At 64.9% G+C, this 25,356-nt stretch overlaps 1 protein-coding gene across 1 annotated transcript; it reads right to left on the bottom strand.

Annotated features, from left to right (window-relative positions):
• Nucleotides 1–2,130: 2,130 nt before the first annotated feature.
• GRIN2D (glutamate ionotropic receptor NMDA type subunit 2D) lies at nt 2,131–24,997 on the bottom strand. The gene is made up of 15 exons (XM_053968357.1): nt 24,606–24,997; nt 21,188–21,389; nt 18,438–18,865; nt 16,862–17,454; nt 15,904–16,018; nt 14,589–14,800; nt 13,768–13,924; nt 13,189–13,342; nt 12,693–12,818; nt 11,608–11,837; nt 9,439–9,599; nt 7,099–7,286; nt 6,046–6,275; nt 4,812–5,265; nt 2,131–2,183 (listed from the first exon to the last, which is right to left on the bottom strand). The coding sequence occupies exons 1-15, from the start codon at nt 24,765–24,767 to the stop codon at nt 2,131–2,133; spliced, it is 3,465 nt and encodes a 1,154-aa protein (XP_053824332.1). The 5' UTR covers nt 24,768–24,997.
• Between the last annotated feature and the right edge of the window lie 359 nt (nt 24,998–25,356).

Raw genomic sequence — 25,356 nt, 5'->3', positions numbered from 1 at the left:
TGGGCGCCCCAGCCCCGACCAGCATGTCTGCATGTCCGACCCGCCGGTATTTATTGTAATATGCAAAAAAACCCCAAAACCCCCTGAATCAACCCAAACCTGCCCGGGGAGGGGTCCCCATTTATCGGGGTCCCCTCCTCCCCCAGCCCCCCCCCCCCCCCAGCGCGGCGGGAGCCTTATGCAATGACTCCTATGCAAATTAGATGCTAATGAGGACTAATTGCTCCCTGGCCGCTCCCTTCCCCCCCCCCCCCCAATTCGCTGCATGTTTGGGGGGGCCCCGACGCCTCGTGCTTTTTGGGGGGAGGGTCTCCAGCCCCTCCCCCCCTGGGCTGCGCTGTAACGAGCTCCCCCCCCTTTAATTACTATTTATTAACACCTCATGAATATTCATGACCCCCCCCTCCCTCCCCTGGGATCGGTGCAATCCCCCCTCCCCCCCTCATCTCCGGGGTTGTTTTTTTTGGGGGGGGGGTGCCCCCCGTTTTGGGGGGGGTCTCTGACTCAGGAAGGGGGGGGAGGGGCTGTGCCAAACGGGGGGGCCCCCGGGGGGTGGGGGAGGGGCGGGGGCCCCGCGGGGGGGGGTGGGGGAGGGGCTCAGAGCTATTTTTTCACGCGGGGAATTGAACGGCCGCGAAATAAAAAGTGACCAAAAAAAAAAAAAAAGTGGAAATGGCCTCAAAATGGGGAGGGGGTTGGGGGGGGGGGAGGGTCCCCAGTGTGTGGTGCCTCAGTGTCCCCTCCTGTGTCCCCTTCAGTGTGTGGCGCCTCAGTGTCCCCTCTCCAATGTCTCCTCTGTCCCCTCTTTCCCACCCCAGTGTCCCCTCCAGTGTCCCTCCCGTGTCCCTCTGTCCTTCTGTCCCCAGTGTCCCCTCCATCCCTCTGTCCCCTCCCATGTCCCCTCCCGTGTCCCTCTGTCCCCTCTGTCCCTCCCGTGTCCCTCTGTCCCCTCCCGTGTCCCCTCTGTCCCCTCCCATGTCCCCTCTGTCCCTCTGTCCCTCCCGTGTCCCTCTGTCCCTCCCGTGTCCCTCTGTCCCCTCTGTCCCCTCCCGTGTCCCTCTGTCCCTCTGTCCCCTCCCGTGTCCCTCTGTCCCCTCTGTCCCTCCCGTGTCCCTCTGTCCCTCCCGTGTCCCTCTGTCCCCTCTGTCCCTCCCGTGTCCCTCTGTCCCTCTGTCCCCTCCCGTGTCCCTCTGTCCCTCCCGTGTCCCTCTGTCCCCTCTGTCCCTCCCGTGTCCCTCTGTCCCCTCCCGTGTCCCTCTGTCCCTCTGGCCGTGGCTGGAGCAGGAATAGAAAAGCTTTATTGGATGGGCGGGGCTGGGGGACACGGGGACATTGGGGGGGGGCCTGGGGACATTGGGGGTGACAGGGATAAGGGGGGGACACAGGGACATGGGGGGGACCCAAGGGGGACACAGGGACATTAGGGGGTGACAGGGATTCTGGGGGGGACACAGGGACATTGGGGACATGGGGGGGGCAACAGGGACACAGGGACATTGGGGGGGACAGAGGGACACGTGGGGGTGGCAGGGGGGACATGGAGGGGTGACAAGGACATTGGGGGGTGACAGGGACATGGGGGAGTGACAGGGATATTGGGGGTGACAGGGACACGGGGGGGTGACAGGGACACGGGGGGGTGACAGGGACATTGGGGGGGTGACAGGGACAGGGTGACAGGGACATGGGGGGGGTGACAGGGACACGGGGGGGTGACAGGGACATTGGGGGGGTGACAGGGACAGGGTGACAGGGACATTGGGGGGTGACAGGGACATTGGGGGGTGACAGGGACACGGGGGGGGGGGTGACAGGGACAGGGTGGGGGAGGGGACGCAGGGCCCGCGGGTGGCCCCGGGATCACAGTCGCGGTGTGGCGATGTCACGGTGTCACCGTCACTCACAGTTTCGTCTCCCCCCTCCCCCCCCCCCCCCGTTAATTAATTAATTAATTAATTCATTAATTAAAAACGACAGCAGCGGCGGGGCGGGGGAGGGGACAGCGGATGGTGCCAGCCCATCCCCCACGGCGCGGGGGGGACAGGAGTGTCCCCAACACCCGCACGGTGTCACCCCCACGGCTGGGGGGGGAGGGGACGCCGTGGCGTCCTCGGGGGCTCTGGGGGGGGGTCACAGTGTCACCCTCGGGGACCGGGCGTGGCCTCCGTGGCGGGGGGGGTCACCTGCGGGGTCACAGGGTCACCCATGGGGTCACAGTGTCACCTGCAGGGTCACAGGGTCACCTGTGAGGTCACAGTGCCACCTGCGGGGTCACAGTGCCACCTGTGGGGTCACAGTGCCACCCGTGGGGTCACAGGGTCACCCGTGGGGTCATAGTGTCACCAGTGGGGTCACAGGGTCACCCACAGGGGTGTGGTGTCACTTACTGGGTCACAGTGCCACCCACGGAGATGTGGTGTCACCCACAGGGACGTGGGGTCACCCAGGGGGTCACAGTGCCACCCACGGAGTCACAGTGTCACCCACAGGGACATGGTGTCACCTATGGGGTCACGGTGCCACCCACAGGGATTTGATGTCACCCTCAGGGACGTGGTGTCACCTATGGGGTCACAGTGTCACCTGCGGGGTCAGTGTCACCCGCAGGGATGTGGTGTCACCCGTGGGGACAGGCATTGGTTGGTGTCACCCACGGGGTCACAGCGTCACCCACAGGGACAGGGACACCCCGAGCTGTCCCCTGGGGCTCTGTTGGTGGCCGTGGTGTCACCCTTGGGGACGCGGTGACACGGCTCTTGTTCGTGGTGGCACTTTGGGGACGAGGGGACAAAACGTGTCCTCAGCGGGGACCTGTCCTTGTCCTTCCTGGTGACGCTGTGGGGACTGTCCCCATCCCTGTCACCTCGGTGCCACCGAGCTGTCCTTGTCCTTGTCCTCCCTGGTGACGCTGCGGGGACTGTCCCCATCCTTGTCACCTCGGTGCCACAAGGGGTGTCCTTGTCCCCACCAGTGTCACCTCCGAGGCCACAAGGACCTTGTGATCGTTGTCCTCGTTGTCACTCGGTGCCACAGGGACCTGTCCTTGTCCTCCTGGTGTCACCTCATGGGGACCTGTCCTTGTCCCCGCTGTCCCCACGAGTGCCACAAGTCCCCGTGGCTGCCTCGGGGTCGTGTCCTTGTCCTTGTCCTTGTCACCGCGGGTCCTTGTGGGTGCCACTCCATGGGGACCTGGCCTTGTCCTCGCTGTCCTTGCCGGTGTCACCCGGGTGACATCGTCCTCCTCCTCCTCCTCCTCGGTGTCACCGCACGGCCACAGGGACCCTCCGTGTCCCTGTCCTTGTCCCCGCTGTCACACCAGCTGCCACCCACCGTGTCCTTGTCCTCGCCGGTGTCACCTCAGGAGCCGGGGGGGCCCCTCCGTGTCCTCGCTGTCACCGCGGGGGCCACCGGCGCCTCCCCGGGGGCCGTGGGGGTGTCCGGGGTGTCCCCAAGGGTGTCCCCAGGAATGTCCCCTCTGTCCCCAGGGGTGTCCCCAGGGCGTCCTTGGGGTGTCCCCTCTGTTTCTGGGGGTGTCTGGGGTGTCCCCAGGGTGTCCCCTCTGTCCCAGGGGTGTCCCCTCTGTCCCAGGGGTGTCCCCAGGGATGTCCCCTCTGTCCCAGGGGTGTCCCCAGGGGTGTCCCCAGGGTGTCCCCTCTGTCCCAGGGGTGTCCCCTCTGTCCCAGGGGTGTCCCCAGGGGTGTCCCCAGGGGTGTCCCCTCTGTCCCCAGGGATGTCCCCTCTGTCCCAGGGGTGTCTCCGGTGTCCCCAGGGGTGTCCCCAGGGGTGTCCCCTCTGTCCCCAGGGATGTCCCCTCTGTCCCAGGGGTGTCTCCGGTGTCCCCAGGGGTGTCCCCAGGGATGTCCCCTCTGTCCCCCCCTGTCCCCCCCCCCCCGGTCATACCTCGGACTCGAGGCTGGAGAAGTGGGCGGAGCCTCTCCGCGCCCCCAGCGGCTCCGCCCCCCCGCGCCCCCCCCCGCAGCTGTGGTGGGGGGGTGGGGGAGGGGACGGGGCCCCCCCCCGGGGGCTGTGGGGGAGGGGGGGTCCCCAAAGCCCCGCCCCCCCCCAGAGCCCCCCCCAGGCCCCTCCCCCCCCCCCCCAGGCGCTCAGGTCCTCGAGGCTGCGCGAGGCCGGGGGGGGGCGGCGCGCGCAGTGGGCGGGGCCGTGGCGGCGGGGCGCGGGGGGGGGCGCCCCCCAAAACCCGCCCCAGGGACCCCCGCCCCAATAGCCCGGGGGGGGCCCCCAGAGCCGCCCCCCCCCCTCCCAGTCCCGGAGCCGCTCGGCCGAGCAGCTGCGGCAGCGGGGGAGGGGCGGCGGCGGCGGGGGGGGGAGGGGCGCGTAGTGCGGGGGGGGCAGGGGGGGACCCCCCAAAAACTCCAGGCTGCCCCCCCAGCCGCCGCCCCCCGCCCCTCCCCAGGGCCCCCCCAGCTTCTCGGCCGACCAGCAGCGCCCCGGGGGGGGCCCGGGGGGGCCCCGCTCGCGGCCCGGGACGGTGCAGAAATAGGGGGGGTGGGCGTGGGGGGGGGGCGCGCACCAGCACGGGGGGGGGGCGGGGCCGGGGGGGGGCGGGGGAGGCGGCGGGGGGGGAGGGGCGGCCTCGCAGCCCTCCGAGTCCGAGTCGGAGATGTCGGGGTACAGCCCCGGGGGGGGGCCCGGGGGCGCCGCCAGGTGCGGGGGGTGCCCCCGGCACAGGTGGGGGCGGGGCCGCAGCAGCGGCTGCGTTTCGGGGTCCGCCCCCCCCCCACCACCCCCACCCCCGACCCCGACCCCGACCCCGACCCCGGCCCCGCGGGGGGGGCGGCGGGGCCGCTCGCGGGGGGGCGCGGGGGGGCTGCGCTCGTCCTCGTAGGCCAAGCGCGCGTAGGCGAAGGGGGGGTCGGGGTCGTCCCGGGGCCCCCCCAGAGCCTCGTAGAGGCCTCGGGGGGCGCGGCGGGGCCAGGGCGGGGTGAAGGGCTCCGGGGGGGGCGCGTAGCGGGCGGGGGGCGTGCGGGGGGGCGGGGAGCGTGGGCAGGGCCCCCCCGCGCCCCCCCGGCTGAGCCCCTGCGGCTCGATGGGGCCGTAGAAGCGGTGGAAGGAGTCGGGGGGGCCCCGGCGGGGCGGGGGGGGCGTGCGGGGGGGGCGCCAGCGCTCGGGGGGGGGGCGGCGGTCGCGGGGGGGGGTGGGCGTGGGCAGGGCGGGGGGGGTGGGGGGCGGCGGGGCCGCGCAGGGGGCGCGCAGGGCGTGGGGGGGCGTGGGGGGGTCCTCGGCGCTGCAGCAGCTGTACATGCCCTGGGGGGGGGGGGGGGGACACACACACAGGGGACACGGTGGCACTGCGTGTCCCCAGCCTGTCCCCACGTGCCTCAGTGTCCCCGTGTCCTCTCATGTCCCCCCAATCCCCAATGTCCCACCCCCCTGATGTCCCCAATGTCCCCAGTGTCCCCAATGTCCCCACACCCCCAATGTCCCAAACCCCCCAGTGTCCCCAATGTCCCCACACCCCCCATGTCCTCCCATGTCCCCCCATGTCCCCGTGTCCCCACACCCCCCATGTCCCAATGTCCCCCCAATGTCCCCGTGTCCCCACACCCCCCGTGTCCCCCCGATGTCCCCAGTGTCCCCACACCCCACAATGTCCCAAACCCCCCAATGTCCCCACATCCCCCAATGACCCCCAGTATCCCCAATGTCCCCCATGTCCCCCATCCCCCCCATATCCCCAGTGTCCCCACATCTCCGGTGTCCCTGATGTCCCCATCCCCCAATGTCCCCAGTGTCCCCCCATCCCCCAATGTCCCCCCAATGTCCCCAATGTCCCCCACACCCCCCGTGTCCCCAATGTCCCCCCATGTCCCCAATGTCCCCCCATGTCCCCGTGTCCCCACACCCCCAATGTCCCCCCAATGTCCCCGATGCCCCCACACCCCCCGTGTCCCCAATGTCCCCCCATGTCCCCGTGTCCCCACACCCCCCGATGTCCCCGATGCCCCCACACCCCCCGTGTCCCCCCGATGTCCCTGATGTCCCCACACCCCCCGTGTCCCCCCGTGTCCCCCCGTGTCCCCGTACCCTGCTGATGGCCAGCAGGCAGCGCAGCCGCCCGGGCGTGCCCAGGTGCCGCAGCTTCCAGTGCACCAGGTGCTCCCAGGCGAAGACCAGCAGGCTCAGCCCCATGGCCACCAGCAGCATGTAGAACACCCCGGCCATGTTGTCGATGTCCAGCTTGCTGCTCATCACCTCCAGCTTCTCCTGGTGGCAGATCCCCGACAGCCAGAGCCGCTCCAGCATCTCGATCTCATCTGCCAGGCGCCACGGGAGAGGGGTCAGGGGGGCCTGGGGGGCATCTCGGGGGGTTTGAGGGGCATCTCGGGGGGTTTGAGGCACCTCGGGGGGCATCTTGGGGGGTTTGAGGGGCATCTCGGGGGGTTTGAGGGGCATCTCGGGGGGTTTGAGGGGCATCTCAGAAGGGTTGGGGGCATCTTGGGGGGTTTCGGGGCACCTCGGGCGGTTTGGGCATGTCGGGGGGCATGTCGGGGGGTATCTCAGGGGGTTTGGGGGCACCTCGGGGGGTTTGAAGGGCATCTTGGGGAATTTGGGGTCATCTCAGGGGGTTTGGGGGCATCTCAGGGGGTTTGGGGCATGTCAGGGGGTATCTCAGGGGGGTTGGGGGCATCTCAGGGGGTTTGGGGGGCATCTTGGGGGGGTTGGGGCATCGTGGGGGGCATCTCAGGGGCTTTGGGGGGCATCTCGGGGGGTTTGGGGTCATCTCAGGGGGTTTGGGGCATCTCAGGGGGTGGATTGGGAGTCACATCCCAAAAAGTGAAGACACCCCCCAGGACCACCAAAGCCTCCAAAGACCCTCCAAAACCTCTCCAGGACACCCAAAACCTCCCAAAGACCCCCCCAAAACCCCCCAACGACTCCCAAAACCCCCTCAGAGACCCCCCAAACCCCCTCAGAGACCCCCCAACCCACCATCCCCCAGGAGCTGGAGCAGGGCCAGGTCCACGGGGCGCTTCCAGCGGGATCCCCTCTGCAGGGCGATGCCGTGGGGACCCAAAAGCCCCCCCAACGACCCCCCAAAACCCCCTCAGAGACCCCCTCAGAGACCCCCCAACCCACCGTCCCCCAGGAGCTGGAGCAGGGCCAGGTCCACGGGGCGCTTCCAGCGGGATCCCCTCTGCAGGGCGATGCCGTAGCCGGTGGAGGCGAAGACCTTGCCCGAGCCGATGGTGACGAGCTTGCAGCCCTCCTCCTTGCGGGCCATGTAGTTCAGCACGGCCGCGTCGTAGATGAAGGCGTCCAGCTTCCTGCGGGACACGCCCACCCGCCTCAGCCACGCCCACCGCACGGAGAGCCCGCCCACAGCACCTAAACCCCGCCCACAGCCTCACCTGTGCACTCGACCCCGCCCACAGTGTCACCTGGGCTGTTGCAAATACTCATAAGCCACGCCCACAATGTATAGGCCACACCCATGCACACTAGGCCCCGCCCACAACACCTAAACCCCGCCCACAGCCTCACCTGTGCACTAAGCCCCGCCCACAATATCACCTATGGTGTTGCTAATACTCCTAAGCCCCGCCCACATTGTATGGGCCATGCCAATGTGGCTCCACCCACAGCCCCACCTGTACGCTAAGCCCCGCCCACACACAACACACCTGTACTCACGTCACACCCACAAAGCCACACCCATCGCATAAATTATGCAACCACGCCCGTTTACCATCAGGCTCCGCCCATGGCCATAAAGCCCCACCCCAAATCTCTTAAGCCCCTCCCCTTTCTCAAAGGCGTCGCCTCTATTTGGTTCTGCCCATCATGTGCCACGCCCACACATGGACACGCCCATCTATCCTAAGCCCCTCCCCCTTCCCAGGCTCCTCCCATCCCAGACCACACCCCAGACCCCCAGACCCCACCCCATTTCCCCCACGTACCCCATTTCTCCCCCATTTTTTCCCCCCCATACCCCATTATTCCCACCGTACCCCATTTCTCCCCCATTATTTCCCCCATTCCCCATTTTTCCCCCTGTACCCTATTTTCTCCCCCATTTTTACCCCCATACCCCATTTTTTCCCCGTTCTTCCCCCCCCGTAACCAATTTTTCCCCCCATACCCCGTTATTTCCCCCATTTTTACCCCCGTACCCCATTTTTCCCCCCCGTACCCCGTTATTCCCCCTGTAACCCATTATTTCCCCCATTATTCCCCCCCGTACCCCATTTTTCCCCCGTTATTCCCCCCTGTACCCCATTTTTCCCCCCATACCCCGTTATTTCCCCCATTTTTACCCCCATACCCCATTTTTTCCCCATTTTCCCCTGGTACTCCATTATTCCCCCCATACCCCGTTATTTTCCCCATTATTCACGCCCCGTACCCCGTTATTCCCCCCCGTACCCCGTTATTCCCCCCATTTCCCCCCCGTACCCCTTTATTCCCTCCGTACCCCATTTCTCCCCCATTTTCCACCCCGTACCCCGTTATTCCCCTGTACCCCGTTATTTCCCCCATTTTTACCCCCGTACCCCATTTCTCCCCCTGTACCCTATTTTCTCCCCCATTTTTACTCCCATACCCCATTTTTTCCCCTTATTCACCCCCCGTACCCCGTTATTCCCCCCGTACCCCATTTCTCCCCCATTATTCACCCCCCATACCCCATTATTCCCCCATACCCCGTTATTCCCCCCATTATTCACCCCCCCACCCCGTTATTCCCCCCGTACCCCATTTTCTCCCCCATTATTCACCCCCCCGTACCCCATTATTTCCCCCATTTCCCCCCCGTACCCCTTTATTCCCCCCGTACCCCATTTCTCCCCCATTTTTCCCCCCATACCCCATTTTCTCCCCCATTTTCCACCCCGTACCCCGTTATTCCCCTGTACCCCGTTATTTCCCCCATTTTTACCCCGTACCCCATTTCTCCCCCCATACCCCATTTTCTCCCACATTTTTACCCCCCATACCCCATTTTTCCCCCATTTACCCCCCCGTACCCCGTTATTCCCCCCATACCCCATTATTTCCCCCTTTATTCACCCGCCGTACCCTGTTATTCCCCCGTACCCCATTTTTCCCCCGTTATTCCCCCCGTACCCCATTTTTCCCCGTTATTCCCCCCGTACCCCATTTTTCCCCCCGTACCCCATTTTTCCCCCGTTATTCCCCCCCGTACCCCGTTTTCCCCCCATTATTCCCCCCCGTACCCCATTTTTCCCCCGTTATTCCCCCCATACCCCGTTATTTCCCCCATTATTCACCCCCCGTACCTCGTTTTTCCCCCCCGTACCCCATTTTTCCCCCGTTATTCCCTCCGTACCCCATTTTCCCCCCGTTTTTTCCCCCCCGTACCCCATTTTCCCCCCGTTTTTCCCCCCCGTACCCCATTTTTCCCCCGTTTTCCCCCCCCGTACCCCATTTTTCCCCCGTTTTTCCCCCCCGTACCCCGTTTTGAGGTGCTGCAGCGCGTCCTCCACGCCGCGCTGGTTGTAGCGCACCATGTAGCTGTGCATGGCCGGGTAATTGCTGCGGATGTTCTTCTCCGTGCTGCCGTTGGGCACCGTGCCGAACTTCAGCGGGGGGTACTGCTCCTGGGGCCGCTGGAACTGCGCCCCAAAACACCCCAAAATCACCTCAGAAACCCCAAAAACCCATGGGAACGCCAAAAAACCACACCTGTGCATCTGTGCCAGCAGGGAAACGCAGACACCCAAAGGTGACACCCAAAAGTGACACCACAACCCCAACAGCTCCTGAACTTCAGGGGGTGCTGCTCCTGGAACTGCGCCTCAAAACTCCCAAAATCACCTCAGAACCCCCAAAAACCCATGGGAACACCCAAAAACACACCTGTGCCAACAGGGAAACGCAGACACCCAAAGGTGACACCCAAAAGTGACACCCAAATGTGGCACCACAACCCCAACACCTCCTGAACTTCAGGGGGTGCTGCTTCTGGAACTGCACCTCAAAACTCCCAAAATCACCTCAGAAACCCCAAAAACCCATGGGAACACCCAAAAACACACCTGTGCCAACAGGGAAACGCAGACACCCAAAGGTGACACCCAAAAGTGACACCCAAAGGTGACACCCAAAAGTGACACCCAAATGTGGCACCACAACCCCAACAGCTCCTGAACTTCAGCGGGGGGCACTGCTCCTGGGACTGCTGGAACTGCGCCCCAAAACACCCCAAAATCTCCTCAGAAACCCCAAAAACCCATGGGAACGCCAAAAAACCACACCTGTGCCACCAGGGACACGCAGACACCCAAAGGTGACACCCAAATGTGGCACCACAACCCCAACACCTCCTGAACTTCAGGGGGTGCTGCTTCTGGAACTGCGCCTCAAAACACCCCAAAATCACCTCAGAACCCCCAAAAATCCATGGGAACGCCCAAAAACACACCTGTGCCAACAGGGACACGCAGACACCCAAAGGTGACACCCAAAAGTGACACCCAAAGGTGACACCCAAAAGTGACACCCAAATGTGGCACCACAACCCCAACAGCTCCTGAACTTCAGCGGGGGGCACTGCTCCTGGGACTGCTGGAACTGCGCCCCAAAACACCCCAAAATCTCCTCAGAAACCCCAAAAACCCATGGGAACGCCAAAAAACCACACCTGTGCCACCAGGGACACGCAGACACCCAAAGGTGACACCCAAATGTGGCACCACAACCCCAACACCTCCTGAACTTCAGGGGGTGCTGCTTCTGGAACTGCACCTCAAAACTCCCAAAATCACCTCAGAACCCCCAAAAACCCATGGGAACGCCCAAAAACACACCTGTGCCAACAGGGAAACGCAGACACCCAAAGGTGACACCCAAAAGTGACACCCAAATGTGGCACCACAACCCCAACACCTCCTGAACTTCAGAGGGTGCTGCTTCTGGAACTGCACCTCAAAACTCCCAAAATCACCTCAGAACCCCCAAAAATCCATGGGAACGCCCAAAACCACACCTGTGCCACCAGGGACACGCAGACACCCAAAGGTGACACCCAAAGGTGACACCCAAGTGTGACACCACAGCCCCCCAACACCTGGTGTCCCCCTGGTGCCCCGACGATGTCCCCTGGTGACCTCCCCAGTGTCTCCCAGTTCCCCCTGCTGTCCCCCAGTGTTCCCCCAGTGTCCCTTGGTGTACCCCCAATGTTCCCCCCCGTGCCCCCCTGGTGTCCCTTGGTGTCCTCCTTGGTGTTCCCCCCTGCTGTCCCCCTCCATGTCCCCACCAGTGTCCCCCCGCTGTCCCTCTGGTGTCCCCCAGTGTCCTTCTGTCCCCCTGCTGTCCCTCCTGATGTCCCCCTGCTGTCCTGTGGTGTCCCCCTGCTGTCCCCTCAGTGTCCCCCCGGTGTCCCCCTGCTGTCCCCCCGTGTCCCCCCAGTTCCCCCCCGTTGTCCCCCCCAGTTCCCCCTGCTGTCCCCCCACTGTCCCCCGGTGTCCCCCTGCTGTCCCCTCAGTGTCCCCCCAGAGTCCCCCTGCTGTCCCCCTGCTGTCCCCCCACTTCCCCCCTGCTGTCCCCCGGTGTCCCCCTGCTGTCCCCCCAGTTCCCCCCCCGCTGTCCCCCTGCTGTCCCCTCAGTGTCCCCGTGTGTCACCTTGCGGTCGCTGAGGCCGGACACGGTGTCCACGTACTCCTCCTGGATCATGAAGGCCGCCAGGTTGGCGGTGTAGCTGGCGAGGAAGATGACGGCGAAGAAGGCCCAGACCAGCACCATGATCTTGCTGGTGGTGCCCTTGGGGTTCTCCACCGGCACCGAGTTGTTGAACACCAGCGCCCACAGCAGCCAGATGGACTTGCCGATGGTGAAGGTGGAGCCACCTGCGCCTGGGGGGACAGGGGACAGGGTCACCTGTGTCACCCATGTCACCTGGGGTCACCTGGGGTCACCTGTGTCACCTGGGGTCACCCAGGGACAGGGGACACCAGCACCAACAGCAGCCAGATGGACACGCCGATGGTGAAGGTGGAGCCACCTGCGCCTGGGGGGACAGGGGACAGGGTCACCTGTGTCACCCATGTCACCTGGGGTCACCCGTGTCACCTGGGGTCACCTGTGTCACCTGGGGTCACCTGTGTCACCTGTGTCACCTGGGGTCACCCGTGTCACCTGGGGTCACCTGTGTCACCTGGGGTCACCTGTGTCACCTGTGTCACCTGGGGTCACCCAGGAACAGGGGACACCAACACCAACAGCAGCCAGATGGACACGCCGATGGTGAAGGTGGAGCCACCTGCGCCTGGGGGGACAGGGGACAGGGTCACCTGTGTCACCTGGGGTCACCTGTGTCACCTGGGGTCACCCGTGTCACCTGGGGTCACCTGGGGTCACCTGTGTCACCTGGGGTCACCCAGGGACAGGGGACACCACGGGGTCACACAGGGACAAAGTACCACCAGTGGCCAGAGCAGCCAGATGGACACGCTGATGGTGGGGGGGACAGGGGTCACCTGAGGTCACCTGGGGTCACCTGGGGTTACCTGGGGTCACCCAGGGACAGGGGACACTGGGAGGGTCACAAGGGGACACAAGGGGACAAGGAGATCCCATGGATGCCCAGAGCGGCCGGTGGATTTGTCACTGGTGGAGCTCCCTGTCCTGGGGGACACCGGGGGTCACCTGGGGACACCGGGGGTCACCTGGGGACACGGCGGTGACACGGGGGACAGCGGGTCACTCACGCTGGCCGCTGGCCAGGCTCCGGTTGTAGCCCACGGGGCTGAAGTACTCGAAGATGAAGACGGTGACGGCCACCACGGTGAGACACATGACGAACATCATCACCCACACGGCCGGGCTGTACGGCTCTGCGGGGACATCGGGGACATCGGGGACATCAGGGGACATGGGGGGACATCAGGGGACACGGGAATATAGGGACATGGGATGACAAAAGGATATGTGGGGACACAGGGGGCAGTAGAGCTCTTTGGCCACGTAGGGACACTGGGTTCTGGGGATCCCAGTTGTGTTTTGGGGATCCCAGTTGGGGTTTTGGCGATCCCAGTTGGGATTTTGGGGATCCCAGTCAGGATTTGGGGTTTTGGGGTACCCAGGAAGGCGGAGGTGGACACGGTGCCGTTGCTCCGGGACACCATGACCCTGATCCCAGTTGGGATTGGGACATCCCAGTTGGGATTTTGGGGATCCCAGTCAGGATTTGGGGTTTGGGGGTACCCAGGAAGGCGGAGGGGGACACGGTGCCGTTGCTCCGGGACACCATGACGCTGATGCCGGTCTCCACGAAGGGCACCGAGAAGTCGATGATCTCGGAGCGCTCCTCGTTGATGGTCAAGGAGCCGATGGCCATGTCCGCGCGGCGGTAAAACACCTGGGCGGGGCAGGGCGTGGTCAGGGGCGTGGCCAGAGGGGCGTGGCCAGAGGGGCGTGGTATGGGGACATTTTTTGGTCCCCCCATGCCCTTCCCATCCCCCCTCCTTGACCCTCCCTGGGGGTCTCTCCCCAGCCCCCATCGCCATGGGGTGTCCATGATGGGTTTGGGGGTATTTTTGGGGTACAGAGGGGTGTTTTTGGGGTGTGGGGATGTATTTTTAGGGTGTGGGGATGTATTTTTGGGGGTCCCACCTCCCCCCATGCCCTTCCCTCTTGGTTGCCCTCCCTGGGGGTCTCTCCCCAGCCCCCATCGCCATGGGGTCTCCACAGTAGGTTTTGGGGTATTTTTGGGGTGCAGAGGGGTATTTTTGGGGTGCAGAGGGGTGTTTTTGGGGTGTGGGGAGGTGTTTTTGGGGGCCCCACCTCCCCCACCATGCCGTTCCAGACGCCATCGATCTTCTTGCCGTGCTTGCCGTTGGTGACCAGGTAAAGGTCGTAGGTGAAGCCCAGGGCCCGCGCCAGGCGCTTCAGGATGTCGATGCAGAAACCCTTGCAGCACTTCTTCTCAAAGGGTGGGGGGCTGGAGGGGACCCCAAAAGTGGTGGGGACACCCCCAGACTGCTGGGGACACCCCCAAGGTGGTGGGGACACCCCCAGACTGCTGGGGACACCCCCAAGGTGGTGGGGACACCCCCCAGACTGCTGGGGACACCCCAAGGGTCTTGGGGACACCCCCAAAGTGTTTGGGACACCCCTAAAGTGGTGGGGACACCCCCAGGGTGCCAGGGACACCCCCAGGGCCAAAGTGTCACCTCCATGGGGACAGTGACACCTCCACAACACAGGTGTGGTCCCCACCTGGCAGTGCCACCCCCACCTGTCCTAGGTGACCCCACCTGGGCAATGCCACCCCCACCTGTCCCAGGTGACCCCACCTGGGCAGTGCCACCCCCACCTGTCCCAGGTGACCCCACATGGGTAGTGCCACCCCCACCTGTCCCAGGTGACCCCACCTGGGCAGTGCCACCCCCACCTGTCCCAGGTGACCCCATCTGGTGGTGCCACCCCCACCTGTCCCAGGTGACCCCACCTGGCAGTGCCACCCCCACCCGTCCCAGGTGACCCCACCTGGGCAATGCCACCCCCACCTGTCCCAGGTGACCCCACCTGGCAGTGCCACCCCCACCTGTCCCAGGTGACCCCACCTGGGCAGTGCCACCCCCACCTGTCCCAGATGACCCCACCTGGCGGTGCGGTTGAGCTGGCGCCGGCAGGGCACGGAGTCGCGGATGCAGGTGCCGGTGGCCGGGTCGATGTTCTCCACGATGACAAAGGGACGTTCCTCCAGCGTGGCCACCGTCAGGTGCCGCCCGTCCTCCACGGGCTGCAGGAACCGCCCGTAGCGCGACCACACCGGGTACTTGAGCCTCAGCACCTGCTGCTCCCAGCTGCCCACCTGGGGGGGACATGTGGGGACACGTGGGGACATGAGGGGACACGTGGGGACACGAGGGGACACCCAGAGGGTGACAGGCCAAGCTGTCACTGTGATGGGATGTCACCATCTACAGTGTGACCACACCGGGTACTTGAGCCTCAGCACCTGCTGTTCCCAGCTGCCCACCTGGGGACATGTGGGGACACGTGGGGACACGTGGGGACATGAGGGGACACGTGGGGACACGTGGTGGCATGTGGGGACACCCAGAGGGTGACAGGCCAAGCTGTCACCGTGACGGGATGTCACCATCTACAGTGTGACCACACCGGGTACTTGAGCCTCAGCACCTGCTGCTCCCAGCTGCCCACCTGGGGACATGTGGGGACACCTGGGGACACTTAGGGACATGTGGGGACACCTGGGGACACTGAGGGACATGTGGTGACATGTGGGAACACCCAGAGGGTGACAGGCCAAGCTGTCACCGTGACGGGATGTCACCATGGCAAGGTGTCACTGCTAGGGACAATGACAGGGTCTCCCCAGTGGGCAGAGGAAATGTCACCGTGCCAGGGTGTCACCGTTGGGGACAATGATGCCATCACCGTGGGGAACAGGACACGGTGTCACCAGGATGGGCCATTACTGCTGGGGACAATGACAGGATCACCTTGGTGGGAAACCGGCCAAGGTGTCACCGTGACGGGGCAGGAGGCTGAGCCGTGTCCCCGTCACTGCCCAGGTGTCACCGCCACCGCCTGGGTGCCACGTTGTTGTGACAACGCGGCGTGACACTGGGATGAGGGGGCGGGGTGGTGAAGAGCAGATGGCACCGAGCCCTGGGGACCCTGCGGTGGCATCGTCACCATGCCCAGAACTCCAGCGCTGAGCAGACGGGCGGCACGGGGGACATCCCTGTCCCCGTGGGTGACACTCACCACCCATGGGTGACACTCACCACCCGCAGGTGACACTCACCACCCATGGGTGACACTCACCACCCGCGGGTGACACTCACCACCCGTGGGTGACACTCACCACCCGCGGGTGACACTCACCACCCGTGGGTGACACTCACCACCCGCGGGTGACACTCACCACCCGTGGGTGACACTCACCACCTCCCAGTTGCGCTCCTTGTTGAGGGAGATGACGACCAGCGAGGGGTTCACCAGGTACCCGTCCTCGTTGAAGGAGAAATCCTTCTGTCCCCACGTGATGTTCATGAAGTACCTGTCCAACCCGACCCCGAGCGTGTCTGGGGTCACCCGAGTGTCCCCAACCCGACCCCGAGCGTGTCTGGGGTCACCTGAGTGTCCCCAGCATGACCCCCAGTGTGTTTAGGGTCACCTGAATGTCCCCAAATGGATCTAGAGCCAACCAACTGCGCTCAGTGCAACTGTCTCCAACCCCGAGCGTGTCTAGGGCCACCCAGCTGTCCCCAGCCCAACCAAACCCCAGTCACAGCCATGTCTGGTGGCACTCAGCTGTCCCCAGCCCAACCAAACCCCAGTCACAGCCATGTCTGGTGGCACTCAGCTGTCCCCAACCTAACCACAACCATGTCTAGAGGTACCTGAATGTCCCCAACTCAACTGTCCCCAACTCAACTGTCCCCAACCCAACTGTCCTCAACCATGTCTAGAACCACCTGAATGATCCCAACCCAACTGTCCCCAACCCAACTGTCCCCAACCTAACCCCAACTATGTCTAGAGCCACCTGAATGTCCCCAACCCAACTGTCCCCAACTCAACTGTCCCCAACCCAACTGTCCCCAACCATGTCTAGAACCAACTGAATGACCCCAACCCAATTGTCTCCAACCCAACCCAACCCAACCCAACCCAACCCAACCCATGCCTAGAACCACCTGAATGATCCCACCCAACTGTCCCCAACCCAACCCATGCCTAGAACCACCTGAATGATCCCACCCAACTGTCCCCAACCCAACTGTCCCCAGCCTAACCCCAGCCACGTCTAGAGCCACCGGTACCTCCCCAACATCCCCAACCCCCATCTGTCACCACCCCTGCACTGCCACCCCCCCAGGGGTGCCACCCCCCGCCCCACCTGTGCAGGTTGTCGTTGATCTGGGTGACGTTGGGCGCGCGGCAGTCGTTGTTGAACTCGGGGATGAAGCCGTAGTCGCGCAGCAGCGCCTCGGCGCCCTTGGCCACGATGGCCACGCCGTTGTGCACGCGGTGCTGGAGGTCGTCGCGCCAGCCGGCCGACAGCACGGCGAACAGCCCGGCGGGGACGTGCTCGGGCAGCTGCTCGCTGCCGCCCAGGTTGGTGCCCACCACGAACCAGATGTAGCCGGGCCCGGTGAGGCCGGCGTCGCGCGCGGCGCGGAACACGGCCTCGGCCTCGTCGCGCGAGCAGTAGAGCAGCCGGATCTGCGCCGTCACCTCGCGCAGCTGCCGGCGCGTCCGCGCGCCCTCGGGGTCGTCGGTCAGGTTCAGGGTGACCACGCCGCGGTGCTCCCAGCCGATGAAGCTGCTGTCGGTCAGCACCTCCACGTAGTCCACGAAGTCCTCGTAGCCGGGCAGCAGCGTGGTGACCACGGCGAAGGCCGTCCAGTCGTACTCCTCCAGCACCTCGAAGATCACCTGGAGCTGCTGCTCCGTGGAGGAGCCCAGCTGCAGGAAGGTGGAGCCCTTCTCCTGTGGTGGGGGGGAAAGCAGGGAGGGCGTGGCGGGGGAGGGGACACAGGTTGGGGACAGTCACGTTGGGGACAGTTGGGTTTGAGGATGGTCAAGCGGGGCTGGAACACGGTTGGGGTTTGGGGACCACCGGGCTGGGGACAGCTGGGTGGATCTGCACGTGGTTGGGGATGTTTGGGGGACACTAGACACGGCTGGGGCTTGAGGACAGTTGGGTTGGGGACATTCAGGTGACTCCAGACACAGCTGGGATCTGATAGAGCTGGGGACATTCAGGTGGCTCCAGACACAGCTGGGATTTGATAGAGCTGGGGACATTCAGGTGGCTCCAGACACAGCTGGGATTTGATAGAGTTGGGGACATTCAGGTGGCTCCAGACACAGCTGGGATTTGATAGAGCTGGGGACATTCAGGTGGCTCCAGACACAGCTGGGATTTGATAGAGCTGGGGACATTCAGGTGGCTCCAGACACAGCTGGGATTTGATAGAGTTGGGGACATTCAGGTGGCTCCAGACACAGCTGGGATTTGATAGAGTTGGGGACATTCAGGTGGCTCCAGACACAGCTGGGATTTGATAGAGCTGGGGACATTCAGGTGACTCCAGATACAGCTGGGATCTGATAGAGTTGGGGACATTCAGGTGGCTCCAGACACAGCTGGGATCTGATAGAGCTGGGGACATTCAGGTGGCTCCAGACACAGCTGGGGACAGTTGGGTGCCCCTAGACATGGTTGGGGACGTTCAGGTGGCTCCAGACACGGTTGGGGTTAGGCTGGGGACACTTGGGTGACACAAGACACGGCTGGGGTTGTGCTGGGGACAGCTGGGTGGCTCTGGACACAGCTGGGGACGTTTGGGTGACCCTAGACAGGGCTGGGGTTGGAGACAGTTGGATTGAGGACAGTTGGTTGGTTCCAGATCCATCTGGGGACATTTGGGTGTCCCTAGACACGCTCGGGGTCACCTTGGGGGCGTCACCTTGGGCGTGAGGACGATGGCGGAGCCGCCGTTGACGCCGATGATGGGCACGGAGGTCTGGGCCGAGATGAAGTCGAGGATCTGCGCCACGGCCTCGGAGCGCGTGTCGTCCTCGAAGACGACGCCGTGGATGCGCAGCGAGGACAGCACGTCGCACAGGCGCACGATGAGGCTGCGCGGGTTGGTGTCGTTCAGCACCACCCCCACGGGGTTCACGTCCAGAGAGAAGTTCCGGAAGGTTCCGGGCGCCAGGCGGGGCCCGGCGGGGCCGTAGGAGGCCCCGCTCAGGATCACGGCCACGTTGAGCGTGCGGCGCGGCGCCGCCGGCGGCTCCAGGAAGGGGCTGGCGCAGGCCAGGGCCAGGGCGAGCAGCATCCTGCCGGCGGGGACGGGGACCGGGGGGCTCATCGCGCCAGCGCCGCTGCGCCCTGCGGGGACACGGCGGGGACGGGGTCACCTGCGCCCACCTGTGACCCACCTGTGACCCACCAGCACCAGGGGAGGGTCAGGCATGGAGGTATCGGTGCCCACCAGTGCCCACCAGTAACCACCGGTGACCCACCAGTGCCCACCAGTAACCACCAGTGACCCACCAGCACCAGGGGAGGGTCAGACATGGAGATATCGGTGCCCAGCAGTGCCCACCCGTGCCCACCCGTGACCCCCCAGCATCAGGGGAGGGTCAGACATGGAGATATCGGTGCCCACCAGTACCCACCAGTAACCACCAGTAACCTCCCAGCACCAGGGGAGGGTCAGGCATGGAGGTATCAGTGTCCACCAGTGCCCACCAGTAACCACCAGTGACCCACCAGTAACCACCAGTAATCTCCCAGCACCAGTGGAGGGTCAGGCATGGAGATATCAGTGCCCACCAGTGCCCACCAGTAACCACCAGTGACCCACCAGTAACCACCAGTAATCTCCCAGCACCAGTGGAGGGTCAGGCATGGAGATATCAGTGCCCACCAGTGCCCATCAGTAACCACCAGCACCAGAGGAGGGGGGAAATGGTGATAGTGGTGCCCACCAGTGCCCAGCAGTAACCTCCCAGCACCAAGGGAGGGTCAGACATGGAGATATCGGTGCCCACCAGTGCCCACCAGTAAAGCCCAGTAATGCCCCAGCATCAGGCATGGGGATAAATGGTGGTAATGGTGCCCACCAGTGCCCACCAGTAATTCCCAGTAAGCCCCCAGAACCAGGGGAGGGGGGAAATGGTGATAGTGGTGCCCACCAGTAACCACCAGTGCCCACCAGTAACTCCCAGTAAGCCCCCAGCACGAGGGAAGGGTTGGGCATAGGGGAAATGGTGGTAATGGTGCCCACCAGTGCCCACCAGTGCCCACCAGTAATCCCAGTAACAGCCCAGCACAAAACCCTGTCAGCATCCCCAAAACAGCGGGGACAAACCGGTGTCACTGTCCCCACAACGCTGTCCCCACAACACTGGGGGAACAAATCTGTCAGAGGGTGACTAACGCCTGTCACTGTCCCCAAAACAGCAGGGGACAAATCTGTACCAGAGGGTGACAAACCACTGTCACTGTCCCCAGAACTGCGGGGGACAAACCCTTGTCACTGTCCCCAAAACAACGGAGACAAACACCTGTCACTGTCCCCTAAACAACAGAGACAAACCCCTGTCACTGTCCCCAAAACAATGGAGACAAACCCCTGTCACTGTCCCCAAAACAACGGAGACACACGCCTGTCACTGTCCCCTAAACAACAGAGACAAACCCCTGACACTGTCCCCAAAACAATGGAGACAAATGACTGCCACTGTCCCCAAAACAGCAGGGGACAAATCTGTACCAGAGGGTGACAAAACCCTGTCACCATCCCCAAAACAGCAGGTGACAAATGCCTATCACCGTCCCCAAAACAGCAGGGGAGAAATGCCTGTCACTGTCCCCAAAACAGCAGGGGAGAAATGCCTGTCACTGTCCCCAAAACAGCAGGAACAAACCCGTGCCAGCGGGTGACAAACCTGTGTCATTGTCCCCAGAAAGACAGGGACAAACCCCTGTCACTGTCCCTTAAACAGCAGGAACAAACCTGTGCCAGCGGGTGACAAACCCCTGTCACCATCCCCAAAACAGCGGCAACAAACCCCTGTCACCGTCCCCAAAACAGCAGGAACAAACCTGTGCCAGCGGGGGACAAACCTGTGTCATTGTCCCCAGAAAGGCAGGGACAAACCCCTGTCACTGTCCCCAGAACAGCAGGAACAAACCCGTGCCAGTGGGTGACAAACCCCTGTCACCGTCCCCAGAACAGCGGGGACAAGCCTCTGTCACCATACCCAGAACAGCAGGAACAAACCCGTGCCAGCGGGTGACAAACCTGTGTCATTGTCCCCAGAACAGCACAGCTGTCAAACCTGTGCCAGCAGGTGACAAACCTCTGCCACCATCACCCCCAGAACAGCAGGAGGGGACAAACCCGTGTCCCCATCCCCACACCGGCGAGGACAAACTGTCCCCGTGCCGGAGGGGGACACAACCCCCTGTGTCATTGTCCCCACGCCGGCAGGAGACAAAGCTGTGTCACCGTCCCCGTGACAACGGGGTGACAAGCCAATGTCCTCACCCCGCTCCGCGTCCCCTCCCCAGGCGACACCGGCTGTGTCCCCCTCCGTGTTGTCCCTCCCCCTCACTGTGCTCCCTCCGTGTCCCCACCCCTGGTGCCACCCCCTGTGTCCCCAACACCTCCGTGTCCCCTCCGTGTCCCCCCGCAGGTCCTACCTGGCCCAAGCTCCTCTCCGGGGGGCTCTGCCTCATCTCGGCCGGGGGGGACGACGCGGAGAGGACACGGGGGGGGGGGGGGGGCTTGGGGACACTGGGGGGGTTGGGGACACACACGGGGGGGCTTGGGGACACTGGGGGGGTTGGGGACACACACGGGGAGGGTTGGGGACACTGGGGGGGGTTGGCTTGTTGGCTGCACCTGGGGGGGAGGGGACAGTGAGGGGGAGGTCCGTCCCTTCCCCGAGTGCCCGAGCCTCTCCCCAAAAGCCCCAGAACCCCCAAATGCCCCCCAAAATATCGGATCCCCCCCCCCCCCCCCCGATCTCAACTCCCCCACGGGGGACCCCAGTTTACCCAGTTGGTTCATCCTGGGCCCCCCAGTCCACTTCCAGTTCACCCAGTTGGATCCCGGCACCCCCAGTGCCACGCTGGCACCCCCTGGCTGCATCCCAGTCCCTCCAAGTCCCCCAAACTGGTCACCAGTCCCCTCCCAGTTAAACTCCAGCATCCCCCAGTACCCCCCAGTCCCGCCTCCCCTCCCATTCCACAGCCCCGAGCTGGGTCCCAGCTCCTCCCAGTCCCTCCCAGTATCCCCCATTCCACCCCAAAACCCTCCCAGTCCCCCCAAATCCCATTCCAGCCCCCCCCCCAGTTCATCCCACCTCCCCTCCCATCCCTTCCCAGTGCCTCACAGCGAGACCCCAGCATTCCCTACCAGTTCCATTCCAGCCACCCCCAGTCCCTCCCAGTTCCCCCCCCTCCCATTCCAGTCCCTCCCAGTTCCCCCCATTCCCAATCCAGTCCCTCCCAGTTCCCCCCTGTCCCTCCCAGTTGGCCCCCAGCCCCTTCCATTCCTCACTCAGCCCTCCCCAGTTACCCCATTTCCCCCATCCCAGCCCTCCCAGTCCCTCCAGTCCCACCTCAGCCCCCCAAACTGGATCCCAGCTCCCTCTCCATCCCCTTCCAATCCCCCCAGTCCCATCCCAGTCCCCCCAGCTGGGTCCCAGTTCCCTCTCCATTCCCTCCCAGTCTCCCCAGTTCCCTCTCCATCCCCTCCCAGTCTCCCCAGTCCCACCCCAGCCCCCCAGACTGGGTCCTGGCTCCATCTCCATCACCTCCCAGCCCCCCCCCAATCCCATCCCAGTCCCCCCAGTTCCCTCTCCAGCCCCTCCCAGTCTCCCCAGTTTCCTCTCCATCCCCTCCCAGTCTCCCCAGTCCCCCCCCCCAGCTCCTTCTCCACTCCCATCCCAGTCCCCTGCGTCGAGACCCCAGCATCTCCTATTCCTCCCCCAAAACCCTCCCAGTCCCCCCCAGTTAGACCCCGGCCCCCCCAGCTGGGTACCATCCCCCCCCCATCCCCTCCCAGCCCTCCCAGTGCCCCCCAGTCCCTCCCAGTGCCCCCCAGTCCGGCCCCGCCGCTCCCCCCCCGCCCTGCAGCACCCGCTGCCGCTCGCAGAATACTAATAGGGCAGGCGGGCGGTGCGGCGGGGCCGGCTGTCCGTCTGTCCGTCTGTCCCTGTCCTGCTGTCCCCGTGTCCCCTGGCCCTGCCCCCCCGGACCCCCCCGGGCGGTATCGGGGTGTCCCAGCCCGCGGGGAAAGGGAACAGGGGGGGCTTGGGCTCTTGAGGCGCTGGGGGGTGGCGGTTTTGGGGTGTCGGGGTGTTGTCGGGGGTCGTTTGGGGGCGCCAGGCGGGTGTTGGGGGGGCTCTGTGGGTTGTTGGGGGGATTTTGTGGCGTTTGGGGGGGGGGGGTTTGGGGGTGCCAGGGAGCTGCGGTGGGGGTCTCGAGCGCTGGGTTCTGTTGGGGTGATATCAGGGATGTTTTTGGGTGTTGGGGTGGGTTAGGGGGTGTTGGATAATTCTGGGAGGGGTCCCAGGGGATGTCCCCAGGGGTCCAGGGGAAGGGGCTCAAGGGGTCCTGGGGGGTCCCAGGGGGAGGTGGGGGTCCGGAGGGGGGTGCTGGAGGGTCCTGAGAGGGTCTCAGGGTGCCAGGGGGGTGTTGGGGGTGTCCTGGGGGGGCGCTGTGAGGTGTTGGGGGGTCCCGGGGGGGGTGTCAGAGAGCTGGGGGGGACCCCAGGGGTCTCTGTCAGGTTGGTGGGGGTGCTGGATGGGGGTCAGGGGTCCCGGAGGGGGTCTGCGGGGGGGCTCTCGTGGGGTCAGAACATTGAGGGGGGGTCCTCAGGGCGGCGCAGGGGGGGCTGTGAGGAGCTCCCGGGGGGGCTGTGGGGGTCTTGAGGGAGAGCGGGGGGGGTCTTTCGGTACCGGGTGGTCGCGGGGGGGGGGGTCTCAAGGCGGGGGGGTCCGTGAGGATTTCAGGGTGTTGAGGGGGGGGTCCCGGGGAGGGGTTCCCTGGGGAGGGGTCTCCGGCCGGGGCTCACCTCTCACACTCCCCGCCGCATCCCCGCCGCTGCCGCCGCCGGTCACTGGGACACACCGGCCCGGCCCCGCCCCCTGCGGTACCGGCCCCGCCCCTCCCGGTACTGACCCCGCCCCCTCGGTACCGGTACCGCCCCTCCCGGTACTGACCCCGCTCCCTCGGTACCGGTACCGCCCCTCCTGGTACCGCCCCGCCCATCCCGGTACCGGTCCCGCCCTCTCGGTATCGGCTCCGCCCCCTCCTGGCACAGACCACGCCCCCCCGGTACCGGCTCCGCCCCTCCCGGCACCGGCTCCGCCCCTCCCGGTACCGGCCACGCCCCCTCCCGGTACCGGCCCTGCACACCGCCCTGGGGGGGGGGGGCAGAACGGGCCGACCCCCCGTTTCCCGGGGTGATTTGGGTTCAGAGCCTGTCGGCAGATCGCGGCAGGGACCGGCAGCCCCCCCGACACCTCGGTGCAGCCCATTTAACGGCCCCGAACCCCCCGAACCCCCTCCCTGCCTCTGAAGGACCCCAGAGACCCCAGCCCCCCCACACACCCCCAGTTATCCCAAAGCCCCCTCACGCTTACCCCCAAAAGCTCCCAGCACCCCCAAATTCCCCCCCAGAGCCCCCTCCCAGTTATCCCAGTTACTCTCCAGAGTCCCCCCCCAGACACCCGCAGCCCCCTCTGGAGACGCTGGGGGGGTTATGGGGCAGCAGCCGGGGGTGTGGGGCAGGTTTTGGGGTCTGTGGGGCAGGGTTTTGGGGGAGGCCGGGGGGCAGCTATAGGGCAGGAGACCCCAGAGAGGGTCATGGTGGCCACAGGGACGGGGACACTTCAGGGGATGGGGACATGGACAGCCGGGGGAACAGGGACAGGCGGCTGCCTCAGGCCAGGTGGCAGCTGAGGACAGGGACAGGTGAGGGGACGGGGCCAGGGACAGTTGGTGGCCCAGGTACAGGCAGTGGGACAGGGCCAGGTGGCAGCTTGGGGACAGGGCCAGGCCACGCGCCGCTGCCCCCGCGGCCATGCGCTAACGAAGCCCCGTTAATCACCTGTCCAGCAGCTGCTTCCAGTCCAGGGCCACGCTTGGGTGACTGCGACAGCAGCGGCGGGCAGGGAAAAGAGACACGGCGGGGACAGGAGCCGTGCCACGATGGAGATCCCCACGGGGGGATAAGGGGAGGTGGGTGGGAGAAATGGGGACCGCCCGCCATGTTGGCACCCTCAGCGTGAGGGGAGGGGAAGGAGCGAAGCCCCCCATGAGCAGACCCCAGAGCCAGGGGCTCACCCACCACTGGAGAGCCTCCTGTTCAGGTCCGGGGGGGTCCTGAGGGAGGTTTGGGGGGTCCTGAGGGAGGTTTGGGGGGTTCTGATGGAGGTTTGGGGGGCCCCGAAGGGTCCCTCCCGCCTCCACCCCCTGGCTCCCCTCAGCGCTTTCCCGCCCTTTTCCGCTCCGCACGGCCGCTAGGGGGCGGTCTCCTCACGGCGCGCAGGCTCCGCCCCCGTCCCCGCGCGCCGGCGTCTGATTGGCTGCACCCTCAGCGAGGCTCCGCCCCCTGCCCCTGTGCGGCTTTGCAGTGGGGGCGTGGCCTGTGGGGAGGGGGCGCGGCCAAAGGTGCCCTATAGAGACCCTATAGAGACCCCCAGAAACCCCCATTTACCCTATAGAGACCCTATAGAGACACCCAGAAACCCCCATTTACCCTATAGACACCCCTAGAGACCCCCAGAAACCCCCATTTACCCTATAGACACCCCTAGAGACCCCCAGAAACCCCCATTTACCCTATAGAGACCCTATAG

This window comes from Vidua chalybeata, chromosome 34, assembly GCF_026979565.1.
Source record: "Vidua chalybeata isolate OUT-0048 chromosome 34, bVidCha1 merged haplotype, whole genome shotgun sequence".
NCBI classification, from domain to species: Eukaryota; Metazoa; Chordata; class Aves; order Passeriformes; family Viduidae; genus Vidua; species Vidua chalybeata.
Note: the sequence above shows the minus strand (reverse complement) of the source record. Positions and strands in the feature narration are given on the sequence as shown.

Excerpts from the sequence above, each read along its gene's own strand:
- GRIN2D (XM_053968357.1), bottom strand. The coding sequence starts at position 24,767 with ATGGCGGGCGGTCCCCATTTCTCCCACCCACCTCCCCTTATCCCCCCG. Across the intron at positions 13,925-14,588 it reads CAGCTCAACCGCACCGCCAG|CCCCCCACCCTTTGAGAAGA; the intron begins GTGGGGTCATCT and ends GGTCCCCTCCAG. Across the intron at positions 6,276-7,098 it reads GCTCCAGCTCCTGGGGGACG|ATGAGATCGAGATGCTGGAG; the intron begins GTGGGTTGGGGG and ends GGCGCCTGGCAG.